General features: G+C 48.1%; 2 protein-coding genes across 2 annotated transcripts; both read right to left on the minus strand.

The window, feature by feature from the left end:
* Positions 1–13,422: 13,422 nt before the first annotated feature.
* On the minus strand, positions 13,423–17,395 carry LOC109736834 (zinc finger BED domain-containing protein RICESLEEPER 1). The gene is made up of 4 exons (XM_020296054.4): positions 17,249–17,395; positions 16,599–16,949; positions 14,308–16,437; positions 13,423–13,884 (listed from the first exon to the last, which is right to left on the minus strand). Exons 2-3 carry the CDS (start codon positions 16,945–16,947, stop codon positions 14,312–14,314), a joined length of 2,475 nt encoding a protein of 824 aa, XP_020151643.1. The 5' UTR covers positions 16,948–16,949; positions 17,249–17,395; the 3' UTR covers positions 13,423–13,884; positions 14,308–14,311.
* A 2,618-nt stretch (positions 17,396–20,013) lies between these two features.
* LOC109736867 (GDSL esterase/lipase EXL3) lies at positions 20,014–23,021 on the minus strand. Its single transcript, XM_020296083.4, has 3 exons — positions 22,675–23,021; positions 21,069–21,199; positions 20,014–20,973 (listed from the first exon to the last, which is right to left on the minus strand). The coding sequence occupies exons 1-3, from the start codon at positions 22,973–22,975 to the stop codon at positions 20,281–20,283; spliced, it is 1,125 nt and encodes a 374-aa protein (XP_020151672.1). The 5' UTR covers positions 22,976–23,021; the 3' UTR covers positions 20,014–20,280.
* Between the last annotated feature and the right edge of the window lie 4,452 nt (positions 23,022–27,473).

Below are 27,473 nucleotides of genomic sequence, written 5' to 3' on the forward strand. Positions count from 1 at the left end.
CTCCGCGTTCAACACACGTACGGAGCAGCGATGTCTCCTCCTTCTTGATCCAGCAAGGGGGAAGGAGAGGTTGATGGAGATCCAGCAGCACGACGGCGTGGTGGTGGAAGTAGCGGGATCCCGGCAGGGCTTCGCCAAGCACTAGCGGGAGGGAGAGGTGTTGCAGGGGGTGAGGGAGGCGCCAGGGGCTGTTGTATTGCTGCCCTCCCTCCCCCCACTATTTATAGGGGTCCTGGGGGCGCCAGCCCCCTGGAGATCCCATCTGAGGGGGGCGGCCAAGGGGGTGGCTTGCCCCCCAAGCCAAGTGGGGCGCCCCCCCCACCCCCAGGGTTTCCAACCCTAGGCGCAGGGGAGGCCCAAGGGGGGCGCACCAGCCCACCAGTGGCTGGTTCCCCTCCCCACTTCAGCCCATGGGGCCCTCCGGGATAGGTGGCCCCACCTGGTGGACCCCCGGGACCCTTCCGGTGGTATCGGTACAATACCGATAACCCCCGAAACTTTCCCGGTGGCCGAAACTGGACTTCCTATATATAATTCTTCACCTCCGGACCATTCCGGAACACCTCGTGACGTCCGGGATCTCATCAGGGACTCCGAACAACTTTCGGGTTTCCGCATACTAATATCTCTACAACCCTAGCGTCACCGAACCTTAAGTGTGTAGACCCTACGGGTTCGGGAGACATGCGGACATGACCGAGACGCCTCTCCGGTCAATAACCAACAGCAGGATCTGGATACCCATGTTGGCTCCCACATGTTCCACGATGATCTCATCGGATGAACCACGATGTCGAGGATTCAATCAATCCCAATACCTTGTTCAATCTCGTTACCGACAAGTCTCTTTACTTGTACCGTAATGCATGATCCCGTGGCTAACTCCTTAGTCACACTGAGCTCATTATGATGATGCATTACCGAGTGGGCCCAGAGATACCTCTCCGTCACACGGAGTGACAAATCTCAGTCTCGATCCGTGTCAATCCAACAGACACTTTCAGAGATACCTGTAGTGTACCTTTATAGTCACTCAGTTACGTTGTGACGTTTGGTACACCCAAAGCACTCCTACGGCATCCGGGAGTTACACGATTTCATGGTCTAAGGAAAAGATACTTGACATTGAAAAAGCTCTAGCAAACGAACTACACGATCTTTTGTGCTATGCTTAGGATTGGGTCTTGTCCATCACATCATTCTCCTAATGATGTGATCCCGTTATCAATGACATCCAATGTCCATAGTCAGGAAACCATGACTATCTGTTGATCAACGAGCTAGTCAACTAGAGGCTTACTAGGGACACGTTATGGTCTATGTATTCACACATGTATTACGATTTCCGGATAATACAATTATAGCATGAACAATAGACAATTATCATGAACAAAGAAATATAATAATAACCATTTATTATTGCCTCTAGGGCATATTTCCAAACAGAACCAACGCTGCTTCTCAGCATGGATGGGACGGTGCTATCCAATGTTGGATCATCCGCTAGCTGCTGCCACTGCTGAGACCCTCTTTCCTGGCTAAGTGAGTCGATCTGCTGCTGCCGCTGGAATTTGAGTGCCAAGTCCGCGTGTGCTGATTCTAGGCCTTGAAGGCGTTCTGCTTCCTGCTTCCTCTGCTCCTCCTCCAGCTTCCTCTTCTTCTCCTCCTCCATCTTCCTTCTTGCACGGCTTCTGTAGTCGGTGTTCCATTCCGAAAAGCCATCATACCACGGAACAACGCCCTTGCCTCGTGTTCTTCCCGGGTGTTCAGGATTTCCCAGGGCGCGCGTAAGCTCGTCGTTCTCTCTGTTGGGTGTGAACACCCCCTTTCGAGCATCTTCTATTGCTTCAAGTAACTTATCTTCGGCTCCTTTTAGACTTGCCTTCTTCAAAACTAGGCCTGTCTTCGGGTCCAACTCCCCCCCCCCCCATGCGCATAGAACCAAATTCTGCACCTGGGGGCCAACTCCTAGTAATGGAGTGACCTCTGCATCCAGCATCTCTTTCTCAGACTTATCCCACTTAGGCATTGCCACCGCGTAGCCACCTGGCCCCAGCCTATAGAACTGGTTCTTTTTTGCGGCATTGGCCTTGTTTTTTCTCGATCGTTCCTTAGATAATTCTGATTCCTTGAATTTCACAAAAACGGGCCAGTGTTCTCTTTGCTTCTCCATTGTTCCCTTGAATTCTGGAGTCTTCTTTCCTCCTTCGACGTAGTTGGCCCATACAGTTTTCTTGTGGGTGTTGAATGCAATTGTCATCTTCTTAAGAGCTGCGTCCTTGACTTTCTGCACATCTGCATCAGTGAAATGATCTGGTAGGGTGAAATGTTCCATGAGAGATTCCCAAAGCATTTTTTTGCTCTATCGTCGACCCAAGTAACATCTGGATGTTTCTTTGTTGGCTCTTTCCATTCTTGAATGGAGATCGGGAGTTGGTCTTTCACAAGAACTCCGCACTGGCGAACGAACTTGTTCGCAATGTTCTTAGGCGCTAGTGGTTTGTCAGTAGCTTTGATGGCATCGATGTTGTACTTTACGCCCTCCTTCAACTTTTTGCCCGGGCCTCGCACTGTCCTGCTGCCTGTAGAAGCAGATTTGCTCGATCTGGAGGGCTGAAAGAAGAAAGACCGATTCGTTAATATATCTTCAAATCAATTAAAACATGTGATGATCACCAGATGCCTGCTTATATAAATATATCTCGCTGGTCTCTGTTATTTCAAGATCAACATTGTCGGCATCATCATAATCATAATCATAGTTCATGACTTCATCAATTCGGTCGTCGCGATCGAATATCATATCATCACCCTCCCCGGTATTGTTCAGATATTCGGAGTCGTCATAGTCTTCATTCTGATCATCTGGCCCGCGAGGGTTGCGTATGATCTCGAACAGGGTCTCTTCTCCCTCTCTGCCGGTATTGTCCGCCATAGCTTTTATTTAACTAATCCAGAAGAAATATAAAACAATTTAGTATTCAAATTACAATGCATGGATGCAATCAATAAGGAAAAACTGAATCATAGTACATAATATGCATCGTCTCGAATAATATATAATCTCGAATACATCGTCTCTAATAATATATATAATCTCGAATACATCGTCTCGAATATTATATATCGAATACATCACTAGCTAGCTAGCTAATAAAGATTGAATACTACAGAAGAATCTAGGCCACTCGCGGTTCCTGAGGCGCGGGCGGTGGACACCCAAAGAGAAGGAACCATCACAGGATCATATCTCCGGTCATCTGCCCAAAGAACCTGCCAGGTATTGGAGAACCTGACGTCCATAGCAGCCATGTAGCGACGGACATGCTCGTCCTCCTCCCTGACACAGTGACGCACCACCTCTGGCGGGGCCGGCTCCCTCTGCACCGAATGTGGCCCATGCGAACGTCACCAAAGGAGATCAGGGTCGACGAAGGGACCCGGGGCCGGGTTCCTCACCAAGCGGCGCGCCCCTGTAGGTAGCACCTCCCAGTGCCAGCCCGGCGGAGCCCAGTCCCGGACATGGGCCTTGTCGCGAACGGGTCGACGGCGAGGATGCGGGCCAGGCATCGTCGAAAACAAAAATTATATGCAAATGTAACATTTTGTAAATTATTGGATTGTGATATCTTATATACAAATTCTAAATTTCTATAACTAAAATTATAAGAAACTAAAAAAACATCGATCATCGTCTAACAATTTGAAATTAATCTAATTCATCTAGCTAAAACTAACATTTCTGAAATTTCTAACATTTCTATATACTAAAATTTATAACATTTGTATAAAAAACAGAAAAAAAAAACCTTTGACATTATATTATAACTAACATGTCTATATAGTATTTGACATTAATCTAATCTAATTAATTAATTCACCTAAAACTTTGTATGAAAAATAGAAAAAACTGAAAAAACTAAAAACAGAAAAATTGTGTGTGTGTGTGCGCGTGTAGTGTGTGTGTGTGTGCGCGCGCGCGTGTAGTGTGTGTGCGCGCGCGGGGCCGGCGCCGGTGGCGGCGTGCGGTGGAGGGAGGAGATCGAGGCCTGGGGAGGGGCGCTCACAGCGCGTGCGGGCGAGGTCGAGGCGACGGCGACGACGAGGTCCAGGCGACGGCGAGGCGAGGTCGATCCAAGGCGATGGCGGCGACGGCGAGGGGACGGCGACGGGGAAGGCGACGTACGGCGCGGGACGTATGGTGCGGCGGCGCGACGGGGACGGCGATGACGGGGACGGTGACGGCGCGACGGGGGCGGCGACGGCGTGCGGGACGGGGGCGGCGACGACGCGGGACGGCGAGGCGGCGGCAGAGCGAAGTGGGAGATGAAAAACTGAATTTTTTTGAAGTGCTTCTTATATAGGAGGCACCTTTAGTACCGGTTGGAGCTACCAACCGGTACTAAAAGGCCTGTTTTGGCCAGGCCAAGCGGCGGGAAGCGCACCCCTTTTAGTACCGGGTGGTGGCTCCAACCGGTACTAAAGACCCCCCCCCTTTAGTACCGGTTGGTGCCACGACCCGGTACTAAAGGGGGTGCGCTGCCAGGTGAGGGGCGCAAAGTTTAGTCCCACCTCGCCGGGCGAAGGGCAGCCACACTGGTTTATAAACCCAACCGCGGCTGCTCCTTCGAACTCCTCTATAAAGCAGGCTTCTGGGCCTAACTATGGCGCGCTGCCCTGTGAGCCTACTGGCCCTTCTGGGCCTGAATTTCCACACCCGAGGTCTGGCATGCCCACCGGGCAGCGCCCCAACAATTTTTTATATAAGGTTTTTTTTCTTTTCTGCATTATTTATTTTTTTCTATTTATTTCTGAGTAATTTTTTTATATAATTTTTTTCTTTTCTGCTTTATTATTTTCTTCTATTTATTTCTGAGTAGTTTTTTATATATTTTTTCTTTTTTGCTTTATTTATTTTCTTCAATTTATTTCGAAAGAGATTGTCCAGTTTGTACACGAAGTGCATCCAATTTTTGCCGTGACCCTCTGTACTTTTTTGCACATGCTATGCGGGTGAAATGATGATATCATGCCAAGTTTTAACCTTTTCAGAGTTCATTTGTGTGCTTTTCAATTTCAGGGCCATTTAGCTCAAAACAAATCAGTAAATACATTAAAATAGCAAATTATGTCAGAAATTGTTGAAAGTTGATGACGTGGCTTTGAATGGCGCCTGCTGAACGCAAAAAAAGTCCGGAGTTGTAATAAGTTATTGAAATTTTGAATTGCCGGTGTAACAGATGAGTTTTCATCCGAAACCCTGATACTTCGAAAGAGATTGTCCAGATTGTACACGAAGTGCATCCAGTTTTTGCCGTGACCCTCTCTACTTTTTTGCACATGTTATGCGGGTGAAATGATGATACCATGCCAAGTTTCAACCCTTTCAGAGTTCATTTGTAATGCTTTTCAATTTCAGGGCCATTTAGTTCAAAACAAATCAGTAAATGCATTAAAAATAGCAAATTATGTCAGAAAGGGTTAAAAGTTGATGACGTGGCTTTGAATGGCGCCTGCTGAACGCAAAAAAAGTCCGGAGTTGTAATAAGTTATTAAAATTTTGAATTGCCGGTGTAACAGATGAGTTTTCGTCCGAAACCCTGATACTTCGAAAGCGATTGTCCAGTTTGTACACGAAGTGCATCCAGTTTTTGCCGTGACCCTCTCTACTTTTTTGCACATGCTATGCGGGTGAAATGATGATACCATGCCAAGTTTCAATCTCAGGGCCATTTAGCTCAAAACAAATCAGTAAATGCATTAAAAATAGCAAATTATGTCAGAAAGGGTTGAAAGTTGATGACGTGGCTTTGAATGGCGCCTGCTGAACGCAAAAAAAAGTTCGGAGTTTGAGAGGACAGAGTGAGGGTGTAAACATGTAAAAATATACATAAAGAATACATTGATCATCCATGATCTTTTTGGGTACAATCTGAATTGTCAATATGAGTCCTCAACGGTTTAGAAACCGGTGAAGACTCATATTGCGGCCACAAATTCTACACATAGAGTGCAATGAAGACCAAGTGTTGGTGATAGTTTGAGAAGTAACATATTTAAGGTGGTAAAAACCCTGTTAGCCGGGCGAGGCGAGACTAAAAAACAGCTGCAACTACAAACCTCTAATACCGGTTTGTGGTAGGAACCAGTACTAAAGGCGCTGGTGGGGCCCCAGCCGGACCACGATGTGCCACATCCTCTTTAGTACCATTCGTGCCACGAACCGATACTAAAGGTTCGCAACGAACCGGTACTAATTAGCTCCGTCCGCCTAGCCGTTCGAACCGGCATTAATGGACACATTAATATCGGTTTTGTTACAAACCGGTACTAATGTGCTTCACATTAGACCGTTTTTCTACTAGTGGATGCCCGCTACCTTTGTTGGTTGTAGCACAGCATAGTACTGCTTGCAGCTCTCCCGCAAGCTGGTTGTAGCTCTCACAGAGCCGGCCAGTTCCAGCAAACGGCGTCGTGCCATCGTAGCTCTGGAGCAGTTGGTTCCATCTCCTCACGGTGCTAGTTGTAGCTCCCTACTGTGCCGGTTGAAGAAAAAACAGGCATCGTTCTAGCACATGGAGCGTCAGCCATGGCAAACTTTGGATCTCTGGCGGTGTGGCCATGGCTGGGGAGGGAATTGGTCAAGGAGGTGGTGCAGGGGTGATGGCCTGCTAGACAGAAAATGCGGGGCGTCGGGGTCCTGTGCGTGGCAGTGGAGGTCAGAGGAGTAGAGGAGCTGCATCCAGCGGAGGAGCGGCGCCGGGGAGGTCTGAAGAGATAGGAGGAGGCGAGCTCGGTCGAGAAATCATTGGCGCAAGCAAGATGAAAGGGGAACGGGTGGATGAGATCGCGACTTGAAGAAAAAAGGTTGTGCGTATGGGCCAGCGTGATGTGGCTTGTGTGCACAAGCCCAACATGCATAGCGAGCCAGGCGTCGGGACGAAATTTCAGCGGGCTCGCCGATTGTAAACGTTTTCCTTGTTTTAAACCGGTTGATGTTTGCCTCGCATAAACCGCGTCACGAGCCGTGCGATCAAAGCCGATCCTGCGGCTTTGGTCTCAGGCGCGTGCGCCACCTCTCCCACTAGATGCTTAGAGCATCTTCAACGGGCGCACAAAAACTGCTCTGCGCACTAAAATTCATGTTTTTTGGGTGCCAGACAGCTCCAGCAAAAGCTGTAAAATAATACACGCGCAAAAAAAGTTTGGGCACGCGCTAAAAGGCGTTATTAGAAGCTGCAAATTTGGGGCGCTGGATTGCGCGCGCTTCATAATTTGCACTGCGTGTTTTTTGGGCGCGCGTTTTTGGCATCTGGTAAACCAATGTTGGGTCCGGCGCGCTAAAAGTGCTACAGTGGCACGCTAAAACTATTTTAGCGTGCGAAACTTTTGTGCGCCTGTTGAAGATGCTCTTAGTATGCAGGGCCCGCTCACCGCTCTCCATCCCATCCTTATCCTCTCTCATCCATCTTCTTCGTCGTTCCCCATCCCCTCTCTCTCGGTTTTTCACACGCTTGATAGAGGAAGAGAGAGGCTCGATCCAAAGGCTGACCACCGTTGCTTCCAACCATGGGGCCGGTGCGCATCCCGCTGCAAAACACCAACCGCTTCTGCAAGCCAAAGCACGACCGGCATTTGTTGCCGCATGCAGGGGAAAGCTGCGTGCCGAGGATATCTGCAACGACGCCGCTTGTTGCAGGGAGGGGCTCGTCGATGCTGAGTCGTCGGGGCCAATGGTGCTGCGGTGCAGCGTTGTAGTGTTGCGGGGTTCGCCGGTGTTGCTATGACACATCATCAGGCCGCCGGTGTTTCTATGCAGCGTCACCGGGGCGCAGTGTCGTGGGGGTCGCCAGTGTTGCCATGCTGCGTCACCGGGGTAGCCGGTTTTTCTATGTAGCGTCGCCGGGGTAGCCGGTTTTTCTATGTAGCGTCGCCGGGGTTGCCGGTGTTGCTATGCAGCATCGCCCAGGCTGCATTTGGAGCGCCGCCGGGTCATTGAAGCCGCGGTGGGGATGGAACAGACTCCGCCGGGGCTGCAATGAAGCTTCATCAGAGCTGCATTGAATCTATCGTCGGAGCCACAATGAAGCTTCGTTGGAGGCATCGCACTCGGTGTTGCCATGGAGCAGTCGCCGGTGTCTCCCAGTGCTGCGATGCAGCAGTCGCCGCTGGCTCCATCCACCAACAGCACGAGTGGTGTTGCAACATAGCCTGGTGGTGGCAGCCGCTGGAGTTGAGGAAGATGCCCTAGCGTGTCCCGACGAGCACACAACAGCAGCCCTTGCAACAACGGCAGCATCGGACGCCTTGCCACAGCAGTCCCCAGTCGTAGCATGAGTAAATAGCATAAAACTACCACTTTTCGTGCTAGGGTTTTAAAAAACCACCACTTTTTTGTTTGTGACTGATACCTACCACTTTTCTCGTCGGCTGTCTCAAAAAACCCAAATTGCTGAGGATTTAACAATTGATCGTGATTATGGCAGTCGGGGCCCGCATGTAAGAGAACTAATCGTTTGACCGTTTGTTTGACCGTTAACTGACTTGCGGGGCCCACATGTCAGTGTCTCTTCCATAGATTTATTTATAGAATAACCCCTACAACTATTTAAAAAGCGATCAGGCCCTTGGAATAATTTTAAAAAAGCAATCGGGTCCCTGGGGAGGTCGTCCTGCAGCTTGCACGCCCGCGCGCGGCGACCTCGTCGGGCTGCACGGGGCGGAGGATCTCCCAAGAGCCCCCTCCGGCCGCTCCCCCTGCTCGGCCGTGCTGCAGGGCCGGCGACGCGCTCCCTCCGGCCGCTCCCGTGCCCAGCAAGGAGGCCAGCAGGAGGGGAGGGAGTTGGCCGAGCTCCGCCAGAGATGGGGCCGGGCGGCGCACGCGCCATAGGAGGCGAACTATGGGGAGGAGGGAGGAGGCGTGGTGGTCGGCTGCTCGCCGGCTGCCTCCGCGCCCGTGAGGTCCTGGTGCAACAGGACGGCGGCGAGGACTAGGAGGTGCTCCGGGGCGGCGGCGGAGCTCCAGATCCGCATCCATGGCAGCGGCTCCTCCGTGCAACAGGACGAGTGCGGCACCACACTCCACGGTCTCTCCCCTACCCGCATCAGCGCCGCTACCGACGCCATGGACGCGGAGCACGGTGGCCTCGCGAGGCAGCTCGTGCAGGAGCACCTCGACCTTGCTTCTGCCTCCCTCGAGCTCGCCGCGGACGGCCTGCGTCGCTGCTGGAGCGCGCGCCTCCTGCCGTCGTGGGCGAGGCCGGCCTCTGCTACGGCCGCCGGAAGGCTTGCCGGCTGGCAGAGAGAGAGAGAGATAGATAAGGGAGAGAAGGAGGAGGAGGAAGACATAACTGACATGTGGGCCCCACATGTAAGTTAACGGTCAAAGGAACGGTCAAACAAACGGTTCGTTTAGGTGCGGGCCCGACTTGTCATAAACCGGTTTAATTTCTTAGCCACGGGCGTTTTGGGTTTTTTGAAACAGCCAACGCCGGTTTCGGTAGTTATCGGTCACAAACAAAAATATGGTAGTTTTTTGGTACCGTAGCACGAAAAGTGATAGTTTTATGCTATTCATTCGTCGTAGCACACTAGTGGTGTTACAACGCAGCACATCGGCGGCCGCCGGAGTTGAGGGAGATGCTTCGGCTCGCCTCGGCGAGCGCACATGCATCATCATCAGCAGCAAGGCCTCCTTGCCGTAACGGAGGACGTCGCTGAGACGCGTGGGTGCCGAATTAAACGAGATCAGAGGAGAGAAGGCGTGATCTGCCTTATTGAGATTGAACGGCCATCAGCGCCAGATCAGACGGCTATATTAGGCTCTATATAAATGGATAAATGGATAAAAAGAATACTCATTTAACAAAGGGTGGATTTTATTAGCTCAAAAAGAAGCATCAAGAGGATACAAACTCAAAGAGCACACACCGGCCTCTGCATAGCTAGGATGCACACAGCCAACACAAACATGCACACACACGAAAAACAAGACGGCAAATAGCAAAGTCATATAAGACCAAAGCTATGTGTAACCGAGGAAAAAAGAAAAACCCCAAAATGATCGGAGCCACGATATGCAAACTACAGCAAACACCATATCCGCACCAATTATCTAATGACACCACATAGACGACGAGGTTCTTCAACAGTAATGCCTTGAAGAAGGGAGCGACACTCAAGCGTCGCCGTCACCGGATCCAACCATCAAGGCCAGAATCTAGGTTTTCACCCTGAAAAATTAGTGAGAGCATATCCGGGCAATGCCTTCAACAAGGTAACGACATAAAAAAACATCGCCATTGCCAGGTATAACCAGCTCGGGTCAGACCTAGCCTTTCACCCCGGACCTCGCGACCGAGTGCTCGGTAGCACCACCATCAAAGTCATGCAAGTGTTGTCGCCACCACTTTTTCACTATCCCAGCATTTACATGCAATGTGACCGCCGCCACTGCACAATCATTCCTCTGCGTCAAGTGCTCACCCATAATTTGCATCTCACTGCCGAAGTCAACCACTGGATCTTGAGATGAACCATAGATCTTGCAATGATCACCGCTGCCGTGGAGCCGTAGGAGGTCGTTGCAGCACAGTGTGCAGTTACTCTTGCTCGGTCGACCGAATCTGAATCACCACCACCAAGCCGTGGATCATAGCGCCGCGGGTGGTCACCACCAGATCCATGGTTGCAGGCCCGTGAACCTTCATGGGATCACTACGCCCAGTAAACATGCCCGTATAAGATGTCGTCGTAGATGACAATGCATCCGTACGCGAGCCATGGTGCCAACTGTAGCGAGGAGTCACCGCACTTCAGGATCAAGCACGCCGCCAAGAGCCCACAAGGGCCATCGGACGAATCCATGCACGAAGATCCAAGAGATGCCTGGTGAGCCATCGTGCCTCCATGTAAGCATGCATCTTGTACCATTGTACGTGCTTAACACATGCGAATGAGATGCCTTCTTCAGCCACCATCTGGAGTCCCTTGTACGTCCTCGCTAGAGGAGACATCGCACGAGACTGCGACGTGTAGCCATTGATCGACCACTTGATCCAGAGGGAAGACCCCGATGAGATCACATGCCGCCATGCAGCTCACACGGCGGGCGGCGCCGGCCAACCCCGCAGCACATCTGCTACAACTGCATCCCACTACACTGCCGCCACTGCATGGAGAATGAGTCCTCGCCGTCGCCGTCGGCCGCACGGACTTTGCCCGGCGACGTCCTCCGGCGACGGCGAGGGGAGCAGACTTAGAGCCTGCCGGTGGAGGCCGGAGGAGATGGCTGCCGCCCGTGTCGCCCGGAGACGACGCGGGGGCCGATCCGTTTTCCAGGAGTTAGCTATTAGACGCGGGGCTCAGCACCACCAAGAGAATGCATGTGTGCATTTTTTTTAAAACTAACACATCGCTGTATTACTCAATAATGTTTGGAGGAATACAATTGATAGGGGGTTGCAAAGGCCAAAGATGACGCCCTACAGATAAACTAAGCGCATGTTTAGCGAGGCTATGTGCCTCCGTATTCGAGGCCCTTCCTTTGAAGACGAAGGAGCAATCCTGGAACTCCGATGATGTGATCCTGATCTCACGAATGATATGGCCGTGCTTGCCGCCGCTGCCTTCGTTGATTTCTGATACCGTTTCCTTACAGTCCGAGCCAATGACTATGTGTGTTTGCAAGAGATCGGTCGCCAAAGCCATGGCCTCGCGACAGGCTTTTGCATAATTGATGCCAACAAATCCGTCATTGTCAAGCCCATCACCTTCAGTTGCTTTTCTGTACAATTCCATTGCCTCCTCCATTACCTTGGGTTGCGATAGAAGTCGTGATCTTTTCTTACAAGATGGATGAACTTTGGATGAGAAGAAAGAGAGGAAATTTGTAAATGCTGACTCCCCTTTCCTCTTTCCTGCCTTGTCAAGGCATATAGCAGCAGCGTGGGGATCAAAACCAGCCGCAGCGGCTAGCAACATTCCAATGTAATCCGCCTCTAGCTCACTCCTACAATAGAGTAGGTAATTAACATCATGCTCTTAAAAAACAACATCTTCCAATTAACATGACGTGAATGCTTGCATATGCATACATATACTAGGCTAATCTAATCAGTTCTTATTAAGATGCTTGCATGAATAAGGTGGGGGTAAAGCAAGTGATGAAATCAATGTACCTTCGTAACAACGGCATCACCAGGAGGCGAGTCGGGAACCACAACTCGAATATTATGATCATCTCCCAGAAATGCCTCGCAATAACATGTCCAACCTATGTATATATGCAAAAAAAAAAAAAGCAGTACTATCGACTTTGAAAACTATCAGCCTCACTAATCCAAAACGAACAAACGAACGTATGTGTGTACCTCATGTCCGAGGACCCATGCAATCTCAGCATCCGTGCTGGAATGAAGTAATCCCGTGGAGACTATTATCTTACCATCGAAATAGCATTGTCCCCTCCAGGCTTTTTCTTCAACAACTATCACCTCCCAATTGAGCTCGTCGATCCAATCCAAAGGCGTCATCATCTGTAGTGGTTCCTGTCTTCGCTGTTCTATCTTGTTCTTGATGGACAAGCCACGATGGATGGCGCCAATAATCTTCCAGCAAATGTCGTGGACGCGAACACTTTGGTGGTGGTGTGGGTCAAGGATCTTGGAGGTGTGCTTCTTCTTGAAATTGGCAAAGTCAGACTCGCCGAGCTCGCGCGCTTCGCTGGGAGAGCAGATGACCGTGCGGGTCCGGTTAGTGTATGGCACTGTCTCGACATGAAATGCACGGTGCATGGTGATTCCTGTGCCGCCACGGAAAGTCGGCGCCATAGTTGACGTCGTGGCCCTCCACAAGGCATGTAGCCCACGAGGAGCCAAGTGACCGGTGACCGGCCTCGGCAGGGAGGTACTGCAATCCCGAGAAACACACGATACCATGGACGTGGACGGTTTACAGACGAGTCTACCTCGGATCGCGTCCATGACCTCCGAACCATGCCCGACGTTGAGTCTCATGACACGGAGGGCTGCCGGAAGGAGGAAGCACGAGCTGCTCAGGCACGAGTTCATGATTCCTTTGCTCAGGCACGAGTTCATAATTCCTTGGTGTGTTTCTCCCCCTGTGCGTGGTGCACCCTTTTCTTCCTCGAGATAGAAGCAAGTTCCTACCTGCGGTTTTTCAATGTATAAACTGCTTCCTAGGCGCGTGCGTGCGAGACTGTATTTTATGCCCGCTGCCACCTGCCATTGCCGTCGAGGAGTAGGGGTCGGATGTCCTATCCGAAACCTACTGGGCTTCGGTTTCGGGAACTAGATGGGCTTTAGCTTCGGTTTCGGGAACTAGATGGGCTTTAATTATCAGACTGGGCCGGGCCATTATTAGCCATTGATAGGCCGCGCACACAGCCAAGCAGCAACTCGCTTCTGCTCCCATGACATTCTTATGCTGACATCAATACACCCATATTCCCAGTACATTCAGAAACTCACAACTCCACCAACTAGCTGCATAGGCGCCGAGGCGTCTTACAGCGACCAAATGGCACGGAGTCGATATGTACAAAAATTACACGCCGATGAACATGTCTCCACAGGAAAGGAAGCAGGGCATGTCAACAGCAGCCACCAAGCTGGTCATCATCATCGGCGGGGCTGGCGACCGGTCTTTGGTCGAAAACGACCTACACAGATGTCTGAAACAAATCATACGTCCGGCAACTTCATCGTTCAGAACTGTATCAGCATATGGCACGGGTACATTGGGGCGAGAATTCTCCGAGCCTTCTTCACGTCGTCATAAACTCTTCACTCTTATGAGCTAGCACCAGAGCACTGATCTACTAGGCAGTATTCCAGTAAGCTGGGCTTTCCATGTACAATTGCCCTGGCAATAAGCAAAGATATGATGATGAATGGAGTTGTTTCTAGTACAAAGTGCGTGCAAAGAAACATTAAGCATAGATGCATGAAGAGACCAAGTGCAAGGCGTATCGATAATTGAAAGATAAATATATTCAGTATCGTTGACCAAATGGTGAGGTTCTATTTTGACAAAGACTGGCTTACGGTAGCTTTTAACATGGCGTGAACATGTGAAAGTCTAAACTTTTACACCTTCAGTCAGAAGGTTGTAGGTTTTAAGATTCTGCCAAATATGAAATACTATCCTATCAGCAAGTACCATGATTGATGATTCCCATACAGAAAATATAGTTGTCTGGCAAACAAGAAGAAACTCTCACGAACTTAATCACAGCATCACTACCAGGTCTATGATAGTGGAATGGAGCAGTGTATAGGACCTTACCGTTTTATCTCATCCAGTCTCGAGCACACACAAGTGCTTCAATAGTCTTGATGTTCAATGTGCTGTAGTGCTTTGGAATTACCGGTCCGCTGCTGCTGAATGCTGCTTCAGATTGGACAGCAGAAGCTGGCATAGCTAATATGTCCTGCGCCATAGCTGCTAGCGTTGGGTACTTTGTGGTATGATTCATCCACCAGTTTAGAATGTCAAACTCATCCTTTCTTGGAACTAGACCCTCTTCAAGGTAGTCATCAAGTTCTGTAGATATCTGACAACTTGCTTGTTCATTGAGATGCTGATCCCAATCTTCCAATAAATCATTATCCGCATCCAAAGCTGCACTATTTGAAGCTGTGCTTGGCAGATCTGTAGGGTTGCAGTATTCATTGAAGAGTTCACGGACCGTTTCACGTATGTCAGATAAGTAGCTCTCGGAATTTGTGCCAAAAGCTCGCTTCAGACGAAACTCAATGAAACCGATTTTAAATCTAGGATCCAGAACAACAGGTATTGACAACCACAAGTACGAATTTTGCCAATACCCATGGAACGCTTCCTGCATCTCCATAACCATTCCAGAAAATTCTCCATTACCATTTGATGCTTCTTCTTGCAACACCGTCCTCACTTTCCAAACCTCATTAAAGTATATATTTGCTGTGACAGAGCTAGGGCAAGATATTACTTCAATGACACGATAAAACGTCCTCAAAATCTTGCAAATAGACTCAGCAACATTCATATCTTCTAGATTCAGCACTTCTTCAGAAGGAAATGACTTCTTGAAATGCAAAAGAACTTCAAGCCTAAAATAAAATTTGTGCCACCACTTAGCATCTTCTTGTGGACACTTCAAACTCATTTGTGAAATGACTTCCAGAAGCTGTTGTTGGGCTGAAGGTGAAGATGCATGTGCCACAAAAAATCCCATTACTGCGTCACCAACAAAGCGAAGTATATCTGCTTGCCCTGCGGCAACAACACTATTTAAGATGTCGTCCAGACAAGGAATGTTGTATAGCTTGCCTCGAATAGGAAGGCACTTCTTTTCTATGAGCATTTCCTTTAGCTTAACGGTATTTGCATTGTTCCTAACATCACCTACAGAAGTCAAGCTCAAAATCTTCTGATCAAGATTCCAGTCTCTAATTGCATCCCACATGACATTGTACGATCCACTTTCAGACTCCGGGACAGAAGCCTCCTTGCAGTGTATTATCCTTTCCAAATTAGTAGGTGAGGACCAAAACATGCCAAATTTGATTATTACTCTGTGAACTTTCCAGTCATCACCAACAAAATGTGCTGTCAAACAGAGGTAATTTACTGTTGGCTCAGGTCCATCAGGAGTCCAGATGCTTGCTGACAGAGACACACGTCGGGAGGAAAGTGTAAGTACATCCTTAATATTTATCTTTTCCTTCTGAAATAAAGCAGTGCAATGATCTTTCATATCATTATGAGAAACCATCCCAACCATAGGGTTGAGATTCTTTATAACTCTTCTCATTTCTTCATGCTCCACAACTGAAAAAGGATAAGCATGTAGAATTATCATTTTGGCTAGCTCTTGGTAAGATGTTTCTTGACAAAACTTCCCGGCGTTCTTGTCAGTTGAAATGTTCGTATATGAGGTCCTCTGTTTCTTCAGGCTTGCACCATCTGATGTTGGTGGTGGGTGTGCTGGCACCATTTGAATGGGCTGGACTGTGTGGATGGTGTCATCAGAGGTACTAGTCCTGGGGAGCTTGTTAGCGTATTCTGCAATCTGAACCTTCCCATTTGTCAAGGCAGGCGAGAGCTCATCATTCACCCTGGAGTTGAAAGGTGCACTCGAAGGCTCAAACAAAAACTTATGCTGATTGTGGAGACTTTCAAGCCGTCCTGGACAGGTTAGGAGATGTCGACTAAGATGGCTTCTCCCTCCAAACTTATTTGCGCTGAGACGTTTTTGGCAGTGAATGCAATCTGCAGCCTGGAGTTTCCCCTCGACATAAATGGGCGTAAACTCCTTCCACACCTTCGACTTGAATCTGCTTGGAGTTGCTGAGCCGATGTCATCAAGCGTCTCCGAAATAATCTGATTGGCCGGGTCAATTGGTGACACTGGACCGTCTCCATTCACCAAAACTGTGCACAAAATGTGAGTCATTCATCAGTTGTATGCCATTGGTCAACTGTTCTGACAATGTTATATATCCATGTGTGCAGATCCTAAGCTACAAACAGCATGGTACGAGTAAACTCAACTCAACACCGTGAACACACTACAAGGCAGAACCGGAGCATACCGTACGAGAAGTATGAATCCTTCTGTTGCCCCTCCACCACCGCCTCCGACTTGGCAGGACAGATCTTCTGGTGCCGCCACAGGTGGCTCGTGCCGTTGGAGTCCTTGCAGCTGAGCCGGTTGTGGCAGTAGAGGCACTCGGCAAACTGCACCTTGCCGTTGAGGAAGATGGGCTTGTACTCCTCCCAGACCTTGGACCTCTTCTTGTGCTTGTACCTGAACGCGGTGCTGTGAACCCCGGAACCGTACGCCACCTCCGTCTTCATGATGTTGTCCACGTCCACCTCCACCTCATGCTCCTCGGGGTACTCCACGACCTGCTGCTGGATCACAGCATGCTCCATCTCCATGGCTGCACAGTAAACATGATTTTTTATTTTTTTTAGTCTTGCCTGCTACTAGCAACCTAGCATACAGCTACATCGAACTGAACAGGCTAAACAGCTACGAAAACACAAGATCTGCGGTTAAGATGGCGCTCGGGATCCAGAATCCGCGCAGAAATTCCCCCCAAATCCTACACATTTGGGGCGGGGAAATACTGACGGATCGCATCGATTGTGGGCTCTAGAGACCCGAAATCGTCAGATTAAACGCGCATGAGTAGCCCAGATCGAGGAATTGCAGGAGAAATCGAGGCGGAGGGGTCACCTGAGACGGAGATCGCCGGTGGAGCCTTGCGGGGGACGGGGAGGGGAGATTCCGGGCACGATTAGGGCATCGAATTGGGTCTGCGGGCGGGCGGCGGGTGGGTAGACCCAGTTCGTCGATTTGGGCTGGGTAAGGGCTCGCTCGTTCTATCAAGACGGGCTCAAGCGGGCTCGTCTGTAATCGCTTTTGGTGTGGGCTTGGTAAAGGGCTCGTTCGATCAAGGTGGGCTAACGTGGGCTGCTCTTGTTAACGCTTCTGGGCTTGTACTGCATATCATCTCCTTTCGTTTTTTTTTGGCATTTTCCGTTTAAAAGAGGTTTGAATTTTTTCCTGGGAATTATTTTTTTTGCGCTACAGTCCTGCGAAAATACTTAAATGTTACTCCCAAAGTAAAATGTTATCCTCGCTCATAAAAGAGAGTAAATGTAATCATTTGTCTGTAAAAAGTGTGTACAGTTCATCCAATCACAAAAATTGTACTATAGATGAACATAATTTTGTTAGAAAAAATGTCCAAGTGTCCATGTATTTGCGACACACGTCTTGATATCAAGTGATGTGTATGCAGTGATAATATGTTTAGTAAAGAAATAGTGGTTGACGACAGCATCCACCAGCGGTAGTGTGTGAGGGTGAGGAGTAAGGGGCGCACCAACGCTTCACCGCTGACATGTAGTAGCGGACAACAGCTCCAACAATATGATGGATGCTATGGTGTGACACACCAGTGTGGGATGGCACAAGCAGATTCATGACGAGACATGGCGCCCCTCGCAACCGTGGAGATGGTCTAAGATGGGAAAACGTCCCAAAAACCTTCTAGTGTCATTTTGGCCCGGCGTGAAGTATTGGCAGATGTGACCATTGAACGATCCATCATCTCGATGCTGATTAAAACACTGCTTCATGTCTGAGGTTGCAAACTCTTGTCTTGACCTGGACATGGATTTTTTCAGCTCGGGCACCCAGACACCTCTTATCCTTACCCTCCAATGTTGCTTTGAGATCCGTGCTACACAACTAACTTACTACATGAAATTTTCTCTTTTTTATTTCTTCAAAACAAAACAACATATGAACTTCAAACTTTGCAAGACAACAAAACATTCTTACTTCAATGTGGGAAAAAACTTTCAGATTTTTTGGTTCAACATAAATATACAAGGTGAGATTTGTTTGATTAAAGAATCTTATTTTTAGTGTTTATGATGCACGCAAAATCTAAAAGTTGTTTCCCACATTCTAGTTAGAATGTTTCGTTGTTCTGCAAAGTTTGAAGTTCATATGTTGTTCTATATGGGAGAAACAAAAAACATAAAAATATGTCCACGAATCATGTGCGTAATTGGATGGCTAGATAAGGGGTACCCAGGAGCCTAAGCTCCACAATATGTTTTCGGTCTTGACCTCTATTGCCGGCTTAGGATCAGCGGGCGTGCGTTGTTACCTTATTGAATTCATTGGATTGTCTCGGCAACCAGGCTGAAAAACGTTGTTCGGGTCGTCTCCGATTGTACGTGGCGATGATGATGCGAGGATATCTTCTTGAATGCATGTTGCGGAAGGCTTAGTCCTATGTGTACATCTTATATGACGGAGGAAGAGTTTCTAAAATATAACCATCATGCCCTTTATTATGAAAAGTATGGGCTTATCTGATTTGTTCTTGTGTTTTTTTTTGGGGGGGGGGGGGGGGGGGGTTGGGTACCTAATAATAAAGGGGATGTTGCTTCTCACGGTACGTCACTGAAATTGCCTCCAAGGTTGCAAACTATTACCCATCAATGCCACCTATAAGTGATAAAAAAACATTTCACACAGGAGAATCCCCGTCTGGACTGGCCCATACAGTAGAAACCTTCTATACTGCGCTCCGCCTGCTGAGAGCAGACACAACGCGCCTGTTTGGGCCATCCCATGTCCGGACGGCCTGTTTTGTAAATTTCGTTTTTTATTTTTATTTTTGCTTTTCCATCTTCATTTTGTATACTTTAAATAATTTAAGACTTCAAAAAAGTTTTGATTTTTTTTAAAAAAAATGAGAATTCCGAAATAAAATGTTTAGTAATTCATAAATATTTGTTGATTCAGAAAATATTAGTGATTTTTAAAAAAATCACTATTTTTTCGGGAAATAAAAAAATGATGTTTTTTTAAAAAGTTTTTGTATTAATTTTTTTTAATGAAATTGAAAAAAATCAACAATTCAAAAAATGCTCAGGAATTGAAAGATATTCTTGAAATCAGAAACTGTTCGTGACTTACAAAATACTCCCTCCGTACGGAAATACTTGTCATAGAAATGGATAATGATGGATGTATCTAGAACTAAAACACATCTAGATACATCCATTTATGTAACAAGTATTTCCGGACGGAGGGAGTAGTTTATCGATTCATGAAATGTTCGTTGATTCAAAAAATGATCATGCATTTTAAAAAATCAAAAAAATGCTATTGAATTTCAAAAATTGTTCCACCAAACAATTTCCAACAGAAAAAATCTTCGATTCTAGAAATGTTCGCCTATTCGAGAAAATTGTTTTAAAAATCAAGTTTTTTAAAAAAGTTTGCAAATAGTATAAAATGTTCATGAGTTTAGAAAATGCTCAAAAATCTGTAAAATATTCAGGAATTTGAAAAATATTGACGATTTCAGATGTGTTCACGAGTTTTAAAAAATATTCATGATTTTTAGAAATTGTTCACGATTTCACGAAAATGAGAGTGATAGTGTATCTCGGTGATGCAGCAAAATGTGATCATGGCCACTGAAGATTAGAATATATTTTTTCTTCCGTTGCAACGCACAGGCCGTTTTGCTAGTGGATATACAACTTGCTATCTCCAAATACATTTCTGTTGACAATTAATGTTGGATCAAGCACCACCCAAAATATATACTCACACACTGAATCAATTGCAGCTCGGCTTGGCCGATCTGTTTTTGGCCCTGATATCTCATAATTCAGACTAACAAGAATGAACAATGTAATGCTTTGAAAACACACGAGAATATAAATGATGTAGTCTCAGAGATTCAGGAACTGCATGTAGTGGTCGAAGATGTAGTCCACGATGACCTTGTAGGCCCGCTGCGTGGGGTGGTAGCTGTCAAAGAAAACATGCTCCGACACGTCGTCGCACACCGGCATGAACCTCGCGTCGCACAGCACCGCCACCTCGGACGTCCCCGTGCCGCAGCACCCCTTCTTCGTCTCGCTGAACCCGTACCGCGCCCCGTTGTCCACCAGGTCCTGGATCACGGTGTAGATGTCGATGTACACGAGGGTGGGGAACCCGGCCGGGTCCTCCTCCCCCAGCCGGCGGATCAGCTCCTGCGCCCTCGCGTTGTAGAGCCGTGCGGCGGCGTTGCGCTCCGGCACGCAGCCGCGGTCCGGGCCGCCGCCCATGGTCCGCTGCGACGGCACGCACCCGATGGGCGGGAGCCCCACGAAGCCGATCCGCTTGGCGCCCCGCGCGCTCACGTTGCGGAGCAAGGACTCGACGCCGACGAGGAGCAGGTCCACGTAGGCGGGGATGTCGTAGTGGGCGCTCCGGAGCGGCGTGGTGTAGTAGGTGTTGGCGATGTCGTCCGTGCCCGCGCACACCACGAACAGCGCGCCGTCGATGATCCGCCGCGTCTCCTCCTCGCCGGCGATGCCCACCAGCTTGCCGCGGTACTCGTCGAAGTAGGCCAGCTGCTGCTCCAGTGAGATCACGTTCTGGAAACCAATTAAAAGTAGACGGACTGATATGAGACTGATCACCAGCTCGATCGAGAGCACACGCACAGATTAGCTGACAAAAAGTAAATTACCACGATGACGGGGGTGAGAGGATCGAATCCGGTGGCGCCGGACGCGAAGCTGACGCCGGTGAGGAGGTCCTCGGGGGTGTGCTCCACGCCCAGGTACGGAGGAAGTAGTTGCTTCACGTTAAGGCCCTGGGCTGAAATTAATTCGGCCCATTAGAAACATGACTAAAATTGCTGCTAATTTTTTTGCAAACATATATAGCATGGGAGCTGCTAATTTCATGGATAATAATACAACAATGCGTGTAATACAAAGGTTTTTTTGCGAGTTATAATACAAAGGGTTGCAGACTAAAAACATCTGTGACGACAATCCCATGGCTCAACTGCACAATAAGATCTGTGACGACAATCCCATGGCTCAACAGTTAATGAATATAACAGAAGTTTTTCTGGCAAAAAAGAAAGAAACTCCAAGCATCATAAGCAATAGTGACATGTTTATGCTGTGATAAGTTAGGAGATACATCTATGCCTATTAGCTAACCCAGTTTTTCATGCTCAAACTAAACACAATGAGATTGATTTCTATTTTGTTAGAGAGATGATTGCCGAACATCCCTCACCTGTAATGCATATAATTGGTTTAGCTAGTTTTTTTTTAATGCTTTTGATTGCTTACCACATGTATCACGTGGTTGGTTTAGCTAGGTTTATATAACCACATCTTTCTTGTGAACTGTAACTTCCTAGGGTGGATACACTTCAACAATCTGTTTGGTTGGATGTAGAACATATTACAATCGTTGTATGAACGATTGAGAGATTGAAATTAAACAGGCTTGACGTAGAACGTACATACAGTGTTTAAGGGTCATCTCACTTAAAAAAGTATGATGTACAAATGTTTGTCATTACTCCGTGGGAGGTTGGTTGCACATGTGCGCTCAGTTTTCAGCAACGTTGGAGCAACTTTTTCAGCAACTGGAACTGTACATGTACGTGCGTGTTCACTACACAATTATAGTAGTAACATGCACCGACACGCACGGATCAGTTAAACGATTTGCAGCCACACATGTTTCGAGCACCTTTTTTCAGTGTCGGCAGAAGAGTTGGCAATTCATTAATCAGGAGAAGATGCTACAGTAACCATTTTCAAGTGGCAGCAGTAGTCCCGCAGGTATGGTAAGACACCAAGGTATTCGTACACTACTGCATTAAGCAATTCCATTTTCCATGCATGCCTCGAGATGGCATGGCACATGGAGGAATCAAGACCCTCGTCACATGGAGAGGGTGTACAGTGCACACACTGGCTAGATTATCATCTCACCAGCTCTGTCAGTGCAGTTAGTTTAGAGTGGTGCATGTAGTGTATACGGTGAGCATGCATGCATGGAAGGTATACAGAAAAGCAAAACGCATACGCACGTACTTACGTACGTACGCATCCGGCTTGCCTGCTCCCTCCCCATTCTCTTATCTGTGCTCCCACTTCACCCTACGGCTGTCTTTTTTCTTTTTTCCTTTCTAATCTAATCATCTCGATTAAGGGGGTGGGGGAGTCTTATTTTGTTCCAATCAAATCAAGCCACGTATGCGGGAGCACGGATGGACACACGCGTGAGGAGCAAGCAAGTCTCGTCCCGTACGTATAGATACTTACCCATGAAGTCGGTGGGTATGAGCCCGTTGGAGAAGCGGCCGGTGGGCTCGTGGTTGGCGAAGTCCTTGCCGTAGGGCGCGTGGTTCGCCTTCACCGCCGTGTGGAGGCCGTTGTTGTTGCCGGGGTCCATGATGGAGTCGCCGAACACGATCACCGCCGTCACCAGCGGCCCCTTCTTCTCCTGCTGCTGGGTAGTCTTGCTCTCGCACACAGCCGGCGGCGCCATCGCCAGGGCCACCACCACCACAGCCGCGACGAGGGCCGTCCTGCAGGTCCTCCTCATCGCCATCGATGTATGCATGCTTCGGTTGTGGTGCGTACGTGGTTTGCTTGTAGCTGCAGCTTCCTAGTTAGCTACATCTACTTATATAGGAGTACTGCTAAAGGCTCTGTATGGAGCCATAGTGAAGGCACAGTTGATGCCAGTTCCATCTCATTAACTCTCATGCACGTTCGATGATATTATAGAGTATCATTGTATGCTGTCATAAGGGCAACTCCAACGCTATTCACCAAATCGCCCAAAATGTTCGGACAGAAACCGTGTCTGACATTTTTTGCCATCCAACATCGTTCATCAAATTTGTTCGGTCCGGTCCGAATGTTCGAAGTCCCACAACCTGAAACCAAAAGTAGGGGAGGTTTGAGGACATCCGGACCTTCACCATGTCGGACTCCGACATGACCGGCACATCCAAAATACTCGATCTTGAGCACTCCCCCCCCCCCCCTTCCGTCCCTCTCCCCTATGCTCCGTATCTGCTCCGTCGGCGACCATTGCCGCCACTGTACCACCGCGCCCGCCGCCCAGGTCTTGCCAACCTCCGCTGCTCCACCCAGGCGCCTTCCATCCTTCGATTATGCAGTTGTTTCACGGGTATGGCTACAACTCATGTATCCTTCACTATCCGCTGATGCCGTTCACGGCAGACATTACACTCATCAAATGTTCGGTCAAATGTCATTGCCAATTTTTTTGGTGTTCTCGTTCTTTACTTCAAAGCATACACGATGGATTCCATCGAGGAGTACTTCTACATCGAGTCATGGATTCGTCTTCACCGGATGACGAGAGGAATATGAGGATGAAACAGTGATGATGAGGCCGAGTCTTGCAGACAAGTTGTGTGCGGAGGAGCATGTTCTCAACTACAAGAATGGACATTGAGGGTTGAACCAGAATCAGGCACGAAGGCATCTGATGTTGGGCAATGACTACTTTTCCCCCGATGCACTATTCGATCCCTATTTTTACCGTCATTTTTGGATGAGGTGGCAAGTGTTTGATCGCCTCTACCATGGTGTCTGGGCTTACGATGATTACTTCACCTTGAAGAAGGATGCCATTGGAACCATTGGATTCTCTGTTTACCATAAGTACACCGCTATAATGAGGATGCTTACCTATGGCACGGTCGCATATTCATGGGACGAGTACCTGTGGATATCTGAAAGCACACGCCTCGAAGGCATGGTCAGATTTGTTACTACATTAGTGAAGATGTTTGGACTGGAGTACTTGAGAGAGCCAACTCCCGCAGACACAACAAAGCTCATGGCAATTGTAGAAGCAAGAGGGCTTCTAGGTATGATCGGATCCTTGGATTTCATGCATTGGAAATGGAAGAGTTGCCCATATGCTCAACAAGGCCAATACCATGGGTTCATGGCCCTTGCAAGAAGCCACCATCATTCTTGAAGCAGTTGCATCACATGACCTATGGAATTGACATTCTTTCATTGGCATGCCTAGGTATCACAAATGACAAACGTGTTGCAACGGTCTCGTGCAAGTTTGTGTGCAGGTGAAGCTCCTGAGTGCAATTATACCATCGATGGTTATGAGAATAACACGAGGTACTATCTTTGTGATGGTATATATCCTTCATGGGCGACTTTCATCAAGACCGTTGCTGAACCAAGGGCTAACAAAAGATGTCACATTTCCCAAAAACAAGAATCTGCCATAAAGGATGTCGAGAGGGCATTTCAAGCGCTCCAAGCCTGCTTTGCAATTGTTATGGGATCCAGAGACATTGTGGGAGGTGATGATAGCTTGTGTAATAATGTACAGCCAACATGATCGTGGAGGGCGGGGGTGATGGTTTTAAACCGTGGGTGATCGTATCCAGCTTCTTGAGCAGAGTCTGGTGACATCAAGGAACTAATGAGCAGCTACAGAATGATCTTGTTTGGGTGTTTCATATCCGGCTAAGACGAATTCAGACTTAAACTGTTTTATTTCAAAACTTTATGTTTGGATTGTAATATTTTTATTTGAATGATTTTTGCATTAAAGTATTTATCTATCCGTTGCTTAAGAATTGTGCTATTTGTTTTGATTATTTGAGTAGTCCGCGTATAAAAAAAACAACTAGGAGCGGACAATTGATGACTCCGGTTAGATCGTCTCGGCCCCTATTCATGTCCGCGGTTGTTTTCATGAACCACGTTGGGGTTGTCGTAACGGCCAGCACATGGATATCAGTTTCAGCGAAGTTCATGCACGTTCAAGGATAGAAGCAGATGCGGGTGTTGCGAGTGCGATTTCTTTCATAGGAATCGTGTACGCTGTTGAAGAGCTAGCCCATGCTTTCGTGCAGACTACCACGCAAATGAACGCATGCGTGGTACGTACTCAACCGCTAGCTCCAGCCGAGAGTCAGAGATAGAGGCGTTCGTACGATACGACGTTCAACCGCTGGCTGCCGCGCGCATGCATGCATGTGCTTCCACTTTGCTGGAAAATATATCAGAGCTGCTATACGTAGGACATTTTCATGTCGGAAACACATACGATGTACGGTTGCATGTCCTTTCGTTCAATCAATCAGCTCCATCGAAAAAAGAAAACCAATGCAGCATGTTGTCTAGTGAAGACATGTCAGATCGTATGTACAAAGATCGTGTGCAAAGCAATTTCAAAAATATATAACACAAGAAAGTTCGCATGCGCCGAAATGTAGCCACGAATCCCACGTCAGGACCGGACGAATTGGAAAATACGTACGTAATATCGTACGCACATGCTTCCCCAGCCGAGAACTCAAGGCCACATCCCAGCAACTACTTTTGTGGGCATTAACTAATGACCATTTCTTGCGTGATCCTTTACGTCATAAATTATTGCGACGACCGAATCAACACCTTGTCGACTGATAGTGATACCGCGTGTCGGTTTTTAATTGAATTTTACGTCCTTCAATCAATACCTCAAAATCCCTGCAAATGTTCATAGATGAAAGGAAGAAGCTGTAAAATCCAACGAGTGTGTTTGCTTCGACATGCAATTATTCTAGTTTCACTGAAGTTAACTAAGTGGTTGTTTGGATATGAAGTATTAGACGTGAGATCTTGGAAAACTGGTTTTTAGAGGATTTTTAGGAAAACCTGTTTTTGTTAGTTTTTTCTGTTAAGATCTGGCTATACAATACCTCGTTTGGATGGAAAAAGATAGGATAACATGTTTAGGCCTCCCGCTCCTCCCACAGGCATGACTCTCTCTGCTGATCGCCTCCTGCATGCTTCCAGCGTCCCTTTCTCTGCATGCTGCTTGCTGCATGCTGCTTGACGAGGACGAGATTGTAGTATGCATACACCAGTACACTGGACATAGTTGGAGCACAACAATGGCTTCCATGTTGACGCTGCCCACAAGAACGAGCACGGGAGCATAGGCCATCATGGTGCTGACCTGCTGGAAACCCTGCGAGGGTTGGACACGATGCCACGCAGCAGGCGGAAGCAGCAGTGGTAGCGACACCGGTGCACGGCAGGGTGGAGGCGTGGCCCAGCTGGGCACGGTGATGCCGAGCATGGGCATGGCGAACCAACTCTTGCAGTAGTTCGTTGTTGTCCACCGTCGCCTTGTCGATGCCAACAAGCTCAATGTTACCATTGTCATGGTGCCGGCGTTGGAACCGCGCCGCCGGTGCGACCATTAGCATGTACGACGGTGCCGGCGTTGGACCACGCCGCCGGCGTGGCCACTAGCATGTACTATGAAGATGACGTGTGGAACTCGCCGATGTTGGTCCATCGATCCCGAATAGGCCGTACGTGGATGATACGACTCGAGTATACAGAGAACTCGTTTTTAGAAAAACGACTATGACTTGTTTTTCTAAAAGCTCGTTTTTTGGGCTTGTAGAAAACTGGGTAGTACTTATCCATGATTTAGTTAGATGATCCAAACGTGGTTTTAGGCTGTTATAACTGAAATCATGTTTATGCAAACCTGATTCTCTACAATCCCGCTATCCAAACAACCCCTAAGGTTGTACCCACAAAACGCAAAATTTAGAGCAGTGATCGTGGCCTCTAGCTAGTTGGACCAGCTCCAGCAGCTTGGAAGAAACACACGTGCATGCGAATTAAGATGCCTTTGAGCCTGAGCGGCCGTGTCTCTGAAGGGAAAGCGCCCCTGTTCTCAGATCCGACAGCGAGGGAGATGACAGTGTCACTGTCACTGTCACACCACACTATTGCTCTAGCTAGCTAGCACATTAATTAAACCGATAGCTAGGATGGCCTCCTACGCACGCAAGAGACAAATTAATCAAGGACCCCTGTTTACGATTAGCTTTGCGATGCGCGCTGCGTATATATAGATCGAGATTACCTACAGGAGTCTTCATCATTTGGGCATATGCCATGGAACAAACGTACTGTAATTTGCAGTGATCTGACCACAGAGGTATAGAATTTTTATACTGTTAACTTTCGTTGTTGGGTCCCAAAGATTCAGCTATATATATAAAGGCATCCAACTTGGGTTTGATCACGACATGCAACCGCGA

This window comes from Aegilops tauschii, chromosome 2 (genome assembly GCF_002575655.3).
Source record: "Aegilops tauschii subsp. strangulata cultivar AL8/78 chromosome 2, Aet v6.0, whole genome shotgun sequence".
NCBI classification, from domain to species: domain Eukaryota; kingdom Viridiplantae; phylum Streptophyta; class Magnoliopsida; order Poales; family Poaceae; genus Aegilops; species Aegilops tauschii.